Source organism: Esox lucius, chromosome 1, assembly GCF_011004845.1.
Source record: "Esox lucius isolate fEsoLuc1 chromosome 1, fEsoLuc1.pri, whole genome shotgun sequence".
NCBI lineage: Eukaryota > Metazoa > Chordata > Actinopteri > Esociformes > Esocidae > Esox > Esox lucius.
This window is the reverse complement of record NC_047569.1, coordinates 23,120,362-23,136,502: the sequence shown is the minus strand read 5'-3', so window position 1 is coordinate 23,136,502 and position 16,141 is coordinate 23,120,362. Positions and strand designations below refer to the sequence as shown.

At 38.9% G+C, this 16,141-nt stretch overlaps 1 protein-coding gene across 2 annotated transcripts; it reads left to right on the top strand.

Annotated features, from left to right (window-relative positions):
* The first annotated feature begins 872 nt into the window (after nucleotides 1-872).
* On the top strand, nucleotides 873-14,682 carry nek8 (NIMA-related kinase 8). Of its 2 annotated transcripts, XM_010895297.3 has the most exons (15): nucleotides 873-960; nucleotides 2,136-2,341; nucleotides 2,622-2,854; nucleotides 2,976-3,107; nucleotides 3,380-3,588; nucleotides 3,864-3,946; nucleotides 4,022-4,200; nucleotides 5,317-5,464; nucleotides 6,005-6,081; nucleotides 6,187-6,304; nucleotides 6,414-6,564; nucleotides 8,234-8,397; nucleotides 8,574-8,726; nucleotides 12,161-12,319; nucleotides 13,655-14,682. In XM_010895297.3, the coding sequence occupies exons 1-15, from the start codon at nucleotides 914-916 to the stop codon at nucleotides 13,681-13,683; spliced, it is 2,088 nt and encodes a 695-aa protein (XP_010893599.1). In that variant the 5' UTR covers nucleotides 873-913; the 3' UTR covers nucleotides 13,684-14,682. The 2 variants fall into 2 exon arrangements, with proteins under 2 accessions (XP_010893599.1, XP_010893685.1); XM_010895383.3 differs by lacking the exon at nucleotides 2,976-3,107.
* The last annotated feature ends 1,459 nt before the right edge of the window (nucleotides 14,683-16,141 follow it).

Below are 16,141 nucleotides of genomic sequence, written 5' to 3'. Positions count from 1 at the left end.
CCCATGTTTCCTTTCCCAGATTTGACACAGTGTTGTTCTGTCTCTAAGGAAGATGTTTAACTTGAATTGCTCCCAGGTAGTTTCTGAAAATAAGATGCTCTTAGTCATGCTAATCTGGTAAAAATAATGGTTAAGCCCGTAATTCCTAAACCTAGAAGTATACCCCAATTCTAATGCTATGCCAAATTGTTTGACAAAGTTTTACCTAAAAACCTAAGCAGGAAGTCAATTTTTTTCTAGGGGGGACCAGGCAGATAAATCTTGGATTATTTGTCAGCTATTATTATCTTTGTGGAAATATTTGGTCCCCATATGTACACACATACTTGGACCACACACACATGTTTTTTTGTCCATGTGGGTACTGGAAACCTAGAAGTCCTTGTTCCCAACCCCAGGCCTAAATCTATGCTGAATTTAAACAGATACCCAGCCCTTGACCTTGCCATAATATTAACCTCTACCTAATTTCATGCCTAAACGTAACCTAGGCCCAACACCTAACCCATAATGCCTAAAAATTGAGGGGTAGTTTCCTGTATAGGACAAAAAATAAATACACATGAAGTTTACATTTACCTTTTTGTTTGGCCAAGACTAGGCTTATTCAGAGACTGACAAACTATGGACTGATTTCCCTTGATTCTTTAAGTACAGGACTTAATCTGTGTCCGTGACACTTTTTTTGTTTAACCCCCCCCCCCCCCCCTCACAAAACCTAAATAAAGTAAAATGATGTGTAATAGCATTCAATAACCGCCAATAATAAAAAGCTTTCGTTGACACAAATTAAAAAGCTCACGAATCAGGGGAAAAAAACTTTCAGCCGTGTGTTTTGTCCCAACTTGTTTCCTGTAGGAGCAGAGGAAGTGTTGCCTGGAGACGTGTGCAGTCGCTGGTGCAGACGGAGGAGATGGAGAAGTATGAGAAAATCAAAGTAGTTGGAAGAGGAGCTTTTGGGTAAACCAAACGTCATTTAATTTAGACTGCTTAGGCGTAGGCATTGTAGTGTTGTTATTACATTGTTTCTAATAATGACGCATCTCTCTTCATGCCAAACGTCGTAGATAGCTACTTAAAAAAGTTCGAATGCAAATTGTTTCAGTCCAAGTGTACAGAATTGGATTGGAAATATGCATGTCCTTGCCCTAATCAATATAGCTGGCTACATAATTATTAACTTATTAGAAGTATGTTTATTAGGAGAAAGTAATGGAAACAAACCTTTACAGGAAATACAACAAAGAAAAATACAATTAAAAAAACTAACTGACGATAGAAGGGGAAAATATACAAAAGAAAATAAATTAGAAAAGAAGAACTACACACTCCGACATAGGAAAGAGCTCCCCTACTCTTATAGACTTTCCCCCTAACAAAAAGTCCTATAATTATAAAAGTAATAAAATATAACAATATACCAAATTTTTGTTTTTTTAGGAAGGTTGTAAAAAAGGCAGCCTCTCCTGTTGCTCGGAGCTTGCATGAAGTAGTTCAGTGTGGCTTGACAGTAGATTGTATAGGTAAATAGGGTGAGATTAGATCAGAGGGGTATCTATGTTCCATGCAATTTAGTGCTTTGTGGACTAGGTAGAGAGTTTCAAGTAAATTATTTGAGGGACAGGAATCCATAGAAGTCAACATGAATCAGGGTGATGTGGCCGGATTCGTTTGTTTCAAGATTTTTTGCAGTGGGCTACTGTTTTAAACAATCAGGTCCCAAGTACTGCAGAAAGGCCTGGATAAAGATTTTTGTGTCATAAGTGGTGCGACATAGTCATAGATGAGCAATGTTCTTCAGGTGAAAGAATGAATGTTACTATTGTGAGCATTAAAAGTAAGCAGGGTAACATAACATTTTAATATGTAATTTAGCATCTAACATTTAACAATCAGCTACCTCAGCTAGCCTAGTCAGAGCAATCACCCTAGGCCTCCTTTGGAACTAAAAGGGTGTGATTATGCACTGTGTTGTCTTGTGTCATCTGTGATGGGTTTATTTGCCCACTGCATAACTTTCGAATACTGGTGAAGCGCACAGATGCGTTTGGCTAGATTTAAAGGGATAGCGTACGCTAAAGCATTCTGTTCCCTACACTACTCATTCTCCATCTTCCTGGTATGTGGTTTGACAGGGTAGTGCACCTGTGTCGCCGGCGCGGTGATGGAGCCTTTGTGATCTTGAAGGAGATCCCAGTAGAGCAGATGTCCCGCGATGAACGCCTCGCAGCGCAGAACGAGTGCCAGGTGCTGAAGTTGCTGAACCACCCTAACATCATAGAGTACTACGAGAACTTCCTGGAGGACAAGGCTCTGATGATCGCTATGGAGTATGCACCAGGTACTTTTCAAACAACATTAGCCCATCCTTGGTTTGCTAGGTGGCTACACGTCTCTCGGCTTCCTGAAGGTCTGATGTATACATACTGTAACATAGGGGTTCAAATATTTGTGGTTGTCAGAGCTTCTCCATTCTAATCTGTAGTCAGTGCTTGTGGGAGGGCTTCAGGAGAGATGTGCAAGTATTGATTCATTGACCCTGCAGTATGTTGCAGAACTCTGAACATGTTTCGGAGCTTGACCTACAGTCTCTGTATTGTTTTCCTGCTTTATTTCTCTAGGTGGAACCCTAGCTGACTACATTCAAAAACGCTGTAACTCCCTGCTGGATGAGGACACCATATTGCATTTCTTTGTCCAGATCCTGCTGGCTCTCTACCATGTGCACAACAAGCTCATCCTACACCGAGACTTAAAGACCCAGAACATTCTGCTTGACAAGCATCAAATGATCGTCAAAATAGGCGACTTTGGAATCTCCAAAATCCTTGTCAGCAAGAGCAAAGCATACACTGTGAGTGTACATGACTTCTTGACTGACTATCCATGAATTGGCCAAATGTGTCCTCAGATTATAAGTTAATGCGTAGCCATGGGGATCCTTTTCAGTGATCTTTTGTTCGATTTATTATCAGGTGGTGGGGACCCCATGCTACATCTCTCCGGAGCTGTGTGAGGGAAAGCCCTATAACCAGAAGAGTGACATCTGGGCTCTGGGCTGTGTGCTCTACGAGCTAGCCAGTCTCAAAAGAGCTTTTGAGGCCGCTGTACGAAAATGTCATCCTCAAATCCACTTTATATTTTGTCATTTTAACTTCATAAACTCTCCTTGCACTTATGAAACACATCCAGAAATAGCATTGAACTTAATCATGCCTCTTATTAGTCTTTGAAACGCTTATCTTTCCATCGGCTTGTAAAATTGATTTCATTTGTCACATGATGGCTAAAACTGACCCAAATGAAAACCCTTAAAGACATCAAGGCATTAGCACAGTTTGATATAACTTATCTGGCACTCCTCTTCCTTCTGGCACAGAACCTACCTGCACTGGTGTTGAAGATCATGAGTGGCACCTTTGCCCCGATCTCAGACCGTTACAGTCCAGAACTCAGGCAGCTCATCCTGAACATGCTAAACCTGGACCCATCCAAACGCCCACAGCTCAATGAGATCATGGCTCACCCTGTCTGCATCAGACCCCTGCTTAACCTCTACACAGATATAGGCAATGTCAAAATGCGCAGGTACTAAATACTGCTAAAGGCTGGCCCAGTTTTATATAGTGTACTGCTGTTTAGTCACATGGAAATACAAGGGAAAATATTAATAAAGACTTTGATATAGTCTCAAACAGTTCACGATAATACAAAAAACATACAATATTGGAATTCCAAGTTAATGTCCATGACAAAGTTACATCAAAACATAATTCTATTGGGTAGACTCATTTTAAGAAAAATTGTCCCATCGATGTTTATAAAATATGTTTATAAAATATAAAACCAATTTTGATTTCCAGGATTGAGAAACCCCTGTCCACGATGCACTCTGGAGCTCATGGCAGATCAGTAGGAAGAATGACTGGCACAAGGTCATTCAGAGGTCAGTAACATTGGACATAGCCAAGGCTGAAGCAGTTATGTACTGATATCTTTATTACCTTCTTTCCTGTGCTAGATGGACTGATGGGAACCGGAAAGCTGCACTCCTTCCCCCTGTCGTCAGTGTACACATGGGGCAGTGGGATCTCCGTGCCCCTACGTCTCCCCATGCTCAACACAGAGGTGCTGCAGGTGGCCCTGGGTCGCACGCAGAAGATGGGAGTCACCAAGTCAGGCCGACTCATCACCTGGGAGGTCAGATTCCTCGTTGTACAAAACGCCATTCGTGGATGCATGCTGCTGAGTTCTGGTGGGATGCAGCATGGTCCAGCTGCTCCAGGTGCCTGTCTGAACAGCCAACTCACACTTGGTGTCACACTTGGGCAAAGAAATGTCAAGACTTTGGGTCTGTTTGTCATTTCCAAACACTTTTAGTTATTGTTTTGTCATTTTAAATTATAGTATAAAGAACAGTATCTGGTTGGTTAAGTTGGTGATGCTGGTGACCAACTTCTGCTGATCAAATTCGTTAGCTGCTAACTGAGCTGGTCCGTTCTGAGATGAGCTAGTCTAGTGGTTTAGCTGGTCAAGCTGGTCTGCAAAATCACTCCCATCATTATATCATATTTTGCAGCGTAAACTAATCAAGTTGATTTTCAGCAGGGTTAATGTCAATTCTGAATTGAGTTGCAGTTTTTTATTCTATTACGTTTTAATTCTTGAATTGAAATTGCTTTTGAATGGCCTCTGCCCCTAAGGCTGTGATTTTAATTATGTCAATTAGTTTTTTTAAACCGGTCCTTTTGGTCCTTATCTTTAATATAACTGCATTTTTAACTTTTTAATAACTTTATAACAATTTTTTTTAAATCAATTATAGTTACTAAATATAAATATCATTAGGTTGAAACATTTCATTTGTAAAATAAATCCCTCTACAAACAATTTAAAATAATTGGTGGTCTGAAAATGTAATAAGATCATGTTGTCTATAATAAATGCATTAAACACTGAAGTATATTAGGGAACCATCGGATGTCTCATTACAAAGAAATTATTCTCCTTTCAGCATGATGAAGCTTACTTTGAGGTGTAACCAATTTCATTCAAAGTTTATTTGTTTTTGAACGATTGTTCAATTATTTTACTACTAATAAAAAAGCTCTTTCTAAATCCAATCAATTAATTGGACTTATTGCACCCATTATATTTCCAGGTTGACCCTGGCAGTCATTCTGAATGCACATTGTGGGTGAATAAAAGTTCAAATTTGTTAGATATCCCCACTCCTGCTGGGGAATTAAACATGACTTTGCAAGCCAGTATTCATCCAGTTTCTGAACATGTCCTGACATTGTGTCGCTCCGTCAGGCTCCGTCAGTAGGATCCGGTGAGTCCACTCTACCTGGTGCAGTAGAGCAGATGCAGCCGCAGTTCATCTCACGCTTCCTGGAGGGCCAGTCCGGAGTGACCATCAAGTCTGTGTCCTGTGGGGATCTCTTTACCACCTGTATGACAGGTACTGGCCACGCTGACCGCTCTGTGTGGGGTCTGTATGGATCCTAGGCAGACGCATATTGCATATTTGTGGCATTCCCAGAGAAGACACAGTGTGTAGTGGGATAAATGGGTAACAGACGATAAGCCGTTATTGTATGCAAATAATATGCAACCAAATACCAAAGATAAGTTCCTAATTTGGATATTAATTTGTCCCAAAACCTTCGGTACACTGAAATAGGGGGACTTTGTATATAAGAAGTTGTCATTTCTAAATGATTAAATCATTATGTTCTTAAATACCCTTATATAATCTATACTTTACTCAAAAAGTCATTGTTTAATAAAAAAATAAATATATATAACCAAAATGTTTACTGTCCCAATAATGAAATATAGTGCCAAAATGACTATGGAGATCACAGTATATTTGGTTAATTCTACATTGTATATTTTGCTTATATAATGCAGCCCTAGATTACTATTTAGTTGTGAGGAAACTATCACACACCAAGCCATTGACTAATAGTCCCTGCCATCTTTTGTTTTCAATTTACAGACCGAGGTATTATTATGACGTTTGGAAGTGGAAGCAATGGCTGTCTTGGACATGGGAATTTTAATGACGTAACACAGGTAAATGTCCATGATTTAGATGTTTGTTGTCATGATTATTGCTGTTGTTCATTTCTGTAGGTGAAAAAGCTTGATACTATTTCTTTGTATGCCTATTATACCCAGCCGAAGATTGTGGAGGCCTTACTCGGATACGAGCTTGTCCAAGTGTCATGTGGCGCTTCCCATGTGCTTGCTGTGACCAATGACAGAGAAGTATTCTCCTGGGGAAGAGGAGACAATGGTAAATGAGCAGATCCGTTTTGTGTCTTTCAGCGGTGCCTTGGGAAGAGCTTGGCATTCTAACTGAATGTTCCCTATGTCTATGCCCTCTGTGTTCCCCTCTGTGGCAGGTCGCCTGGGCCTGGGAACCCAAGACTCCCACAACTCTCCCCAGCAGGTATGTGTGCCGGCTGACTTTGAGGCCCAGAGGGTGCTGTGTGGAGTGGATTGCTCCATGGTTATCAGCACCCAGAACAGCATTCTGGCCTGTGGCAGTAACAGGTAATTATCTCCCCTTAAGCGTTGTTCAAACTACTGGCCCTAATGCTCAATTTAGTTTTTCCTTATTAACTCTGGTTTGGAATACTTACTGTCCAAACTGCAAATGACAATTTGTGTTTAGACAACAGTCATTTGCTGATTTGCCACTCTAGTTGTCATAGTAACTATCTGTGTGTGTGTGTGTGTGATGCAGCGGTGTATTGTTGATGGTGGTGTGATTTTCTCTCTCTGAAAGTTAATGTATCAAGGTGACAACAACAGTGTCTGTCATGTATGTTGCCCGAGGGCTTGGAATGTTTTAAAATCATAGTGTGAATAGAATTTGGCAGCCTTTCAATTGTTATCCACTTAAACCACATTTCTGGGATTTGAATTGTTAAATAATGCATATACTGTATAATGCAACAATATTTTGAGACAATATTTTGAGAAAATAAGTTGTATGTTATGATTATTTTCTACACAATTTACTAGACAATGTTCACACAGATGTTGAATCCTAAGATGGCCATAAGATTATCAACACTTTAAAAGCAGTATTTGTTGGTTAGACAGGCAAAAAATTGGCTCACAGATCTTTTTGGAAAAATCCTTTGTGAGCTATAGTGAATGTAAAAAAAACTAGTCCACATTTAGTTTGACCTTTCCCCTTGAATGTAGCAGCTACGTAGTTAACACATTCCGTCATTGCATGAAAGTACACAGGCCATTCACAGAGGTTACTTTGTTACTGCTAGTGATCCTTTTTCAGGAACAACCTTCCTAAAGCGCTGTACTCATAATAAAGGCGAAACTGCTCAACATTTACACTGCACCAACACCCTGCTTGATTAGACACTAGCATAGCTCTTCATTGATACAGTGTGCACTGTTGTCTTAAACCAAACAATAGGAGTATTTGACTTAGCATTATGTTCTGTGCCAACATTTAGTAAGCAAGCATTTTCTTACAGCGACAAATACTCTGATAGTTAACCCTGCTAGAAGATGCCGTCAGACCTCGGTTCAAATAGTATTTAAAAATAATTTTGAACCTATAGTTTGTGTTTGATTGTGTTAGCTATGTAAAATTGTCAAAACTTCAAACCTGCCCATTTACAACTCCAGATTTTCGAAAGCAAATGCTCATAGTTTTTGAAAGATTTAAAGTCGTATTTGATTCCAGGTCTGAGGGCTGTAGCAAGGCAGAGTGTGGTGCTGATTGGAGACAGCACTGCCTAGATACCTGTGGTTTAGTTACTTCCTGCCCTCTTTCTTACACCACTCAATACTGAACATTTCATTGCCTTACAAACTAAACAGAAACTCCCCATGAACGCTTTCTTACAGAACATGACACGCCATTCATCAACTTTTCCATGTACATTTTAAAACATATAAAGGCAACTTGTCTTGTTTTCTTTTTTTTGAGATTCCCTTTTAATGCAACAAAATAAATACTATTACATTTCTAGAAGAGCAGATTAACTTTTTTTCTTCTATGTTTGTTTACACAGGCAGCACAACACAGAGTGTTGGCCGATATTGGTCTTTAGAACAATCAGATTGCCTCTTGTCCTTGGCCATGTTTAAATGGAAGATCAGAATTGAACTGCCTGTGTAAACACGGCCATTGATAATTTCACTGTAAGCCTACCAAACAATTGCCACAATGATTGTGCTTGGCTAGGTTCAACAAGCTGGGGTTGGATAGGATCAATGCTGAAGAAGAGCCTGCTCCCTCCGACCAGACTGAAGAAGTCCATTCGTTCACTATGGTCCGATCAGCACCACTGAACATGGACAATGTTGTTTACATTGATATTGGAACTGCCCACTCTGTTGCTGTCACAGGTGAAATTCTATATGCAAAACCATTGTGCTTTCTTTAGTAATTCCTGTGCCTATTGCAACTAGAAAAGCAAAGTTCCTAAAAGCTACAATGATGTAAAGTACTGAGACACTAAAACAAACTGTAAAACACAATGACATTTCCTTCACGCATTTAAATTCCGATGTCTTGTGTCCAGATAAAGGTCAGTGTTTCACGCTTGGCAGTAACCAACACGGTCAGCTGGGCTGTAGCTCCCGCCGCACCAGTCGCGTGCCCTACTTGGTGCCAGGCCTACAGGGCATCACCATGGCAGCCTGCGGAGATGCCTTCACTTTGGCAATTGGATCAGGTGAGTCAGGGTCATTGGCAATCCCGAAAAGTAAATATTAAATACTGTAAGGATATTAAATTCATGTAGAATTAATATACATTTTGTGGGTTCAAGCAGCTGCTGCACAAGACTCAGACTTATCTTCTGTATAATTTATAACATAATTCGACAAGTTTGAATGTTCTTCATATCCATACAGTGAACCCAGTTGTTTTATGCCAGATAAGGCTATGGCTGTTTGCACTGATCTGTCTGATAACTTGGATAGCTCAAATTTGTCAAGAATACCTGGAAACAGGTTGTGGATCCAAGCGCAGAGTGCTCTTAAAGTCCAAAACCACAAAGTCAAAGGCCAGGCATAGAAGGTTGGTACATTGTAAGGCAAATATAGTGAAGGCAAAGGTGCAAGAAGGGCTTGGCGAAGAGAGGTTATTTAAACACGAACAAACAAAAATGTCTGGTACACGTGAATAAACTAGAAACTTCTCGTCACCTAGCGCTTCTTGTATTCAATCAGTCACCCAAAACAGGCTCAGTAAGTTGCATGAAACAAACAGTACCTCACAACTGAAGAGGTGAAAACAAATAGAATATATAGGGTGACTGATTGAATACAGGTGGTGACAAACACATGTGTCTAGTATTCAGGTGATGAGAGGTGTGGTCAGGCAGGTCGGGGAGGTGATGAGCTGAAGCTGGGTAGTGACTCAGTAGAGGGTTTGACAAAATTGTAGTTTGGCTAGCACCATTTTTAAATGTTTATACTTCAGCAATCTGTAGTAACCAGATACCTTGTGCTGGTCACACAATTTTGAAAAGCTTTCACCAAAAAGCTAACTAGCTATGGTTGGTTAATGACTGCAGATGAGCTAGCCTACGTTATGAGCTAGCGTTATGAGCTAGCCTGTGTTATGAACTTTGATCTGTTTCCATGAAGCAGCTGCAGTGCCTGTTCTACTGGTTGTAGACTTCCGAATCCACCATTGCTATGCTCAGCTGACCTAACGTTACATTGTTGCAATTGCAGAAAAACATGCTTGCCTGTGCTACAAACTGATTGCTGATGCTGGTGCTTTTGGGGCAGAATGCATACGTCTTCAGATAAACCAAGCAAGCTTGTCAGCTAGCTACAACAGGTTTTCTCAGGTAGCTAGTCAAGTTACATCAGTATTTTGTGTGGCCTCCCTAAGTGTACAACACTGAAGCTATTCAGTATCCACCAGGAGGCCTTGAGCAACTGTAAAGTAGTTCCTCGGCTGAGCTGAGAGACACTGCATACTTCATCAATAGCCTGGGTGTTTCACAAGAGTGGCCTTTATAGAAGAGTGGGAAAAAAAACAACTTGCATCAAATCTTATTTCCCAGAAGGCATGTGGGAGACTGAGACCAAGTGGAAGACCAAAATGTAGCTTTTTGGCCTCAATGCTAAGCACTATGTTTGTCCAAAGCCTGACACCGCGCATCATCCTGGGAAAACCATTCCTACCGTAACGCATAGTGGTGGCAGCATCATATTATGGGGATTCTTCTCTGCGTCAAGACCTGGAAAGCTTTTGAAGATAGAGGGCAAAATGGATTCCACGAAGGGAAATCCTGGAAGAAGTCTCCAAGACATCCCTCCGGTCAATGACCAAACATAAAGCCAAAGCCTCACTGTGGGTGAGTGGCTGAAAAAAAGAAATCTAATTATGATTTCATGTTATTACACAATAAAATGTGGAAAAGTCCAAGGGGGTGAATAATTTTGAGAGCCACTGTATGTTTTCAGTTTTGAATGCCAGATGCTTAATATTCAACTTGGTGTAGGAGCTCCACATTCTACAAAAGACGTCGGTTGAGGGAATGTTACGGAGGACTGACATCATCTGACACAAGACTGTCATTTGAGTAGACAGATGACCCCTATAAACAGTATCTGACGTGAGGCAGTGTAGCCAATGCCAGAGTCATTTAAATAGAGACTTTGGCCAATTTGTAGAATTGTTTAAATTGTTCTGATTCTAGACGAAGACGCATAGCATTGTTTAAATCCTCACAGTGTAATTATGCAGTATGTTAACAGGGAGCTAACATGACTGGCTATGCTCTCTTAATATACATGGCTGTGGTCAAACTTGAATAAGAAGTTGGGACACCAATAGCCTTTCTTATTTGTTGAAAATGCCATTAAAACCATTAAAGAAATTACTATAGAAAAACTCTAGAAAATTATACTGTTAATTGTAATTTAATTATTTTCATTATTTAACAGCCCTAAGATAAGTGAGGTGGATTTCAGCAACATTTAAATATCATTATCAAACTAAGCACTGTATCAGTTGAATAACAACCTCCAAATAATAAGAAAGGATTCTCTAAATGGAAATGTTACACAAACGAATCTCTTGTTAAATAATGAACATAATAATATCATTAAACATAATGATATATAATGATATATATTAAAAAACAAGCCAATTACAACTGAAAATAATTCCTACACCATGATCATTTGTACAATGTATAGGGTAGGTCTCATTGCTAAACTAGATTTCCCTTTGGTTAACAAGGAAATACACTACTGGATTTAAATTGCTGAATCAAACGAAAATACCCAGTAGATGTCACATTTTCAAGAATATTGTTTGCAATTATAACAAAAAATAACCTTAACATCTGTGTGGGGAGCGATAAATCAGCATCCAATTATATTTGCTAATGAGATGCATGGTTGAATAGGTGAATTATGGAAATATTGATAATTTAAACTTACAAAAGCATGTGATGATTATCTAGTGCAATAGGCACTGCTTGTTTACTACAGTGTTTGTAAACAAAGTAATTATTATTTTGATACCAGGGATGGCCAGTCTATACTTTCTTGGGTATGTTTATACATTTCATTGGTTAGATTTCTCCATCACCATAACTGATCAAGCTTTTTCCTCAAAGAGGGGCAGAAAGAAATGCTTTGTTATTGTTTATTATATTGATGATTGCTTCTTGAATGGGAATTTTTTTTGTTTCTGGGGCTTGCGCAGCAAAAAGCCCCAGGTTAGTTCTTTGACATACTTTATTAAGTATAGGCAATAGTATAGAATGTTCAATGGCTCACTTTATTATAAGAGCTTATTGAAACTCTTCCAGTCTGTTTTTGTACTTTCAGAAAAAGCTTTGTTCTGTTATATGTTGTAACCATTGTATATCAGGGTATTGAGTTGTGGAAAATGAGACAATAAATGTTCACATGTGCCAAAGATCAGTTTGACCTCCCACTGGGGGTGACAGGCACTGTCACCTCTACAGGACCCCATTATTTGTCTTTGTTCAAAACTGCTGTCCCAGGGATGGAAGAAAATGCTATGCTGGAATTGCAGGAGAGGTGCAAGAAAAGTGTTGTTGGTTAATGACTGTGGATGACTGAGTCATGGGGTATTTTGAAAAATGTAACTATTATGTCTATCCTTATGTAGAAGGAGAGGTGCTTACTTGGGGAAAGGGGGCCCGTGGACGCCTCGGTAGGAAAGAGGAGGATTCTGGGATTCCGAAAGCAGTCCAGCTCGACGAGAGCCATCCGTTTACGGTGACGTCAGTTGCCTGTTGTCATGGCAACACTCTTCTGGCAGTGAAACGTAATATTTTTCATCATACCTTTTTGTTAAACAAAATTCTGTGAAAGTACACAATCTAGTAGCACTTGGTGGTGAAAGGAAACAGCAGTCACTAATCCCCCAAGAAAGAAAAGACAAACCTGAGACGAGCTCCCTTTGATGATGCTGACAGAGATGTGCATTTTTTTTCTTGGAGAAAAGAATGCCTGAAAGAGACTATTTGTTAAAAGCTTGATAATTAGCTAACTGCACAATGCAGATTTCACCATGGCTTTCTCCCAGTCAGTCCTTTGAGAAGTGACCACCAAGCCCATGTTTGGCTTTTTGTGTGTCTATAGCCTCAGGGTTTTTCAGTAACAGAGGCTCGTTAATGAGGGATAAGGCAATGAGTTGTGCCTTGTTCTCTGAAAGCAGTAAAATGAACAACAGGGGCCTGCCTCCCTGTCATGCTTAGCTCGTTAGCCGTTGGGGAGATGAGCAAGGGTTAGCTGTTGTCTATAAACCTTAATGTGACAAGCCAGCATTTCTGTTAAAAGACATTCTTTGTGCTTTGTCCACAAAACCAGTCTGAGGGTTGGTTAGGTTCTACATCTGTATCTATATATACATTTGACTCACATTTGACTATTAACCTACATTGTATTTGTAGTTCTTGATTTCCGTTTACTTGCATGCAGTTTATGGATCGTAAATCATGTGAATAGTTCCCGAACCTTAAAGAAATTATGTATTCTCCAACCGTGGACAAGCTAGCGATCCTGAAGACATTGAGGTTTTCCCAAACCTCCGAACACCATTTTACCGATACTCTATTGCGCCAAATAGGGAAAAAACTGCTAATTGGGATGCTGACATTTCATATTGACATAAAAAAAACATAAAAAACACAAATATGTATGGCACTTAATTTTGAAGTAGGGGAGAGGTCTGAAATCCTGGAAAGAGTGTCAAGTACAGTCCGGTTCCACATCCTGTGCCACTGACCTGTATAGGGGATAGTAAATGGAAAACCCAACCCAGTAGTGCTCTTAAACCGGTCATTTCACTTCCATGGGGTTTGTCATTGTTATACATGTATGTACATGTACCCAGGGGCTAGTCCAGGTACATTCTGCCCCAATGACAATAAGTAAGTATTAGAAATGTCATTTTTTTTAGCTGTACTGCAACAAATTGTGATTGAAATGATTCTTAACATATTCTGAGAGCTTTTAGAAAACCCAGCCCCCATGTATGTGTACAGTGTGTCGCTGTACACATACATGCAGTGTATTGTGTAACAAGGTATTTCCTTGTCTTTAGTGTGGCTGTAAGTGATACATTGATGGCATCTCTGATTACTCTCCTTGTTTTCAGCTCTGCTTGAGGAGCCCATCCCCAGATGAAACAGCTTTTAAAAAAAACTCCATCAACCATCCACCCCCTCTGGGGCTGTCATGAGACAAACGCGATGTGGTCCTTTGTTGCTCAGTTTGGAGTGCATAGTACTTGTAGCGCAAGGGTAGTGGCTATGATTACTGGAAACACCAATTTGTGAAATGTATGCATACATGACTGTATGTTGCTTTAGATAAAGGCATCTAAGATATGGCATGTATTATGCACTGTTTGTTATACTATACTGTTGTATAGATCAATGAAAACATATACTATTAAAATGGTAAAATAATTTCAATGACATTAGTTGGTTTTGAATATGATGCACCCAAAATACATTTCAATGAATTACACTCCCAAAATAATATACCATGCTGAAATACCACCCTATTTCAAGAATGATTTAGATTCTGGATACATTTTCTTTATACCTCCAAGATGTTTGCTGTGAGAATGTAAGTGGAAATCATTGGAAAGTTGTCATGCAGCAAGGTACTGTCGAAGCTTACCAGCATAGTTAGCATCATTAAACACAGAGACGTCCATACGAGGAAGAATAACTGGTTTGGCAACTGTACTAACCCAGTATTAATTTGGCAAAACAATGTATGAGAAGATGAAAGGCTTCTTGTTTACTACAGTTTACTTTGTTTCTTTAATACTGTTGACTAAAGGAGACCACTTCCATATAATGCAATATTATATATGCAATATTCCATATTTTAAGTGTTCATTTGATTGTACCTTATGACTGGTCTATAATTTGTAAATACAACAATGCTTTCATATGTTTTGAGCCACTTCAATAGCATGTGTCTGACTGCCTTTGTGATGATGCAATGCGGAAGCAACAAGGTTGATGACAACTTATAGCTTTTGAGTAATTTCTTATGGACACAAAATTAGTCTGAATGAGGCCAAGTAATTTTCTTGTCATTTGAAACCACATTATATTATAATACGTTTTTCTTATTAATGATATAAAACTTGAAATGTGTTGAAAGATCCTTCAATATCATGCTTTTTCTTTGCTTAACCACCAGAGGGCGGCTGTTCCTAATTAGTGATTATTGTATGTTCTTAGGGTCAATCAATTCATTTCAGGTTTACCATTTTAAGTATATTTTAATGTGTAATCGAACATTATATGTATGTACAAATTTTTATGTTCTTCTCAAGATGCGAAAGCCAATTCATTTGGAGGTGGCATGGTTTTAATTATGTTTAGATATGATTAATTTAATTAAAGAGACAGCTGAAATAGCTGCCGAATAAATAAAATCAGAAGATGAGATACTATTATCATTGATCTAGATCGCAGAAAAGCCAAAAACGGTTTCCATGAGCAGATAGGGTTATGTTGATTTCACATTCGACTCCAAGAAAAATGGTAGGCGGGGCCATGTACCTAAACAGATGGGAAGAGTCTAAATTACCGTTCTGCTAGCAGCAGGATATGATGCTGGTAGCTCAAAGTTAGATTAATTTTTCTAAAAACAAGCTGTCATTGAAATGCATGGCAATGTGTTTAATTCATTATAAAGCTATTGAATTGTAGTCGAAGGAGAGTTTTATGTTTTTATTTAAGCAAATGCAAATAATAATAATTAAAACCAAATATAAATATAAAACATATAAAAAAAATTTAAAGACCACTGCACCATCTTTCCTTTCCAAAAAAGTCAAAAAGGAAGGTTTTGTGTGAGGAACAGAAGGGTTAAAATTAAGAGACCACTGCAAATTGAAAGCTCACTCAAAACCTTCCTTTTCAACTTTTTTGGAAAGGAAAGAGTAAGGTACAGTGGTCTCTTACAAACATACACACAGCTCCGGAAAAAAATATGTATGTATGCATGTGTGTGTGTGTGTATATATATATATATATATATATATATATAAAATGTTAAGAACAATATTGAAACATACATTGATGACAATGTCCAGACTGGTATGTTAACTATATTGCTTATAATAAAAAATGTAGACTATGTGAAGTGGAACATGACATGAGAAATACTCACTACGTTGTGTAGAATCCATACATAGTGTCACTAAATGGGGTAATGGGGTAAATGGGGTAGATGGTATATCTAACGGCATAATTTGACCCACCCACTCCATTGGCTCCTATGCAGTACATTGCTATCCCATCTATATTGGCCTATTAGGTGATACTATGTATGGATTCTACACAACCTAGCAAGTATTACTAAAATGTCATGTTCCACTTTACATAGCCTACTTTTTGTTGTTGCAAAGTAATCCATAGATCTGTTGACAAGTGTATTGAATTACAGCCAGTGGAGTGAGTGGGTAAAATTGTACTTCTAGTAATACCATCTATATTGCCCCATGAAATTACACTTTATATGGATTCTGCACACCCTGGTATTTCTCTAATGCCATGTTTCACCTCACATAGTGTCTTTTTTTGTTATATGGCAATATATTTAACAAACTGGTCTG

Coding starts and splice junctions, on each gene's coding strand:
- nek8 (XM_010895297.3), top strand. CDS start 914: ATGGAGAAGTATGAGAAAATCAAAGTAGTTGGAAGAGGAGCTTTTGG. Junction 961..2,135: donor GTTGGAAGAGGAGCTTTTGG/GTAAACCAAACG, acceptor GTGGTTTGACAG/GGTAGTGCACCTGTGTCGCC. Junction 3,108..3,379: donor AAAGAGCTTTTGAGGCCGCT/GTACGAAAATGT, acceptor CTTCTGGCACAG/AACCTACCTGCACTGGTGTT.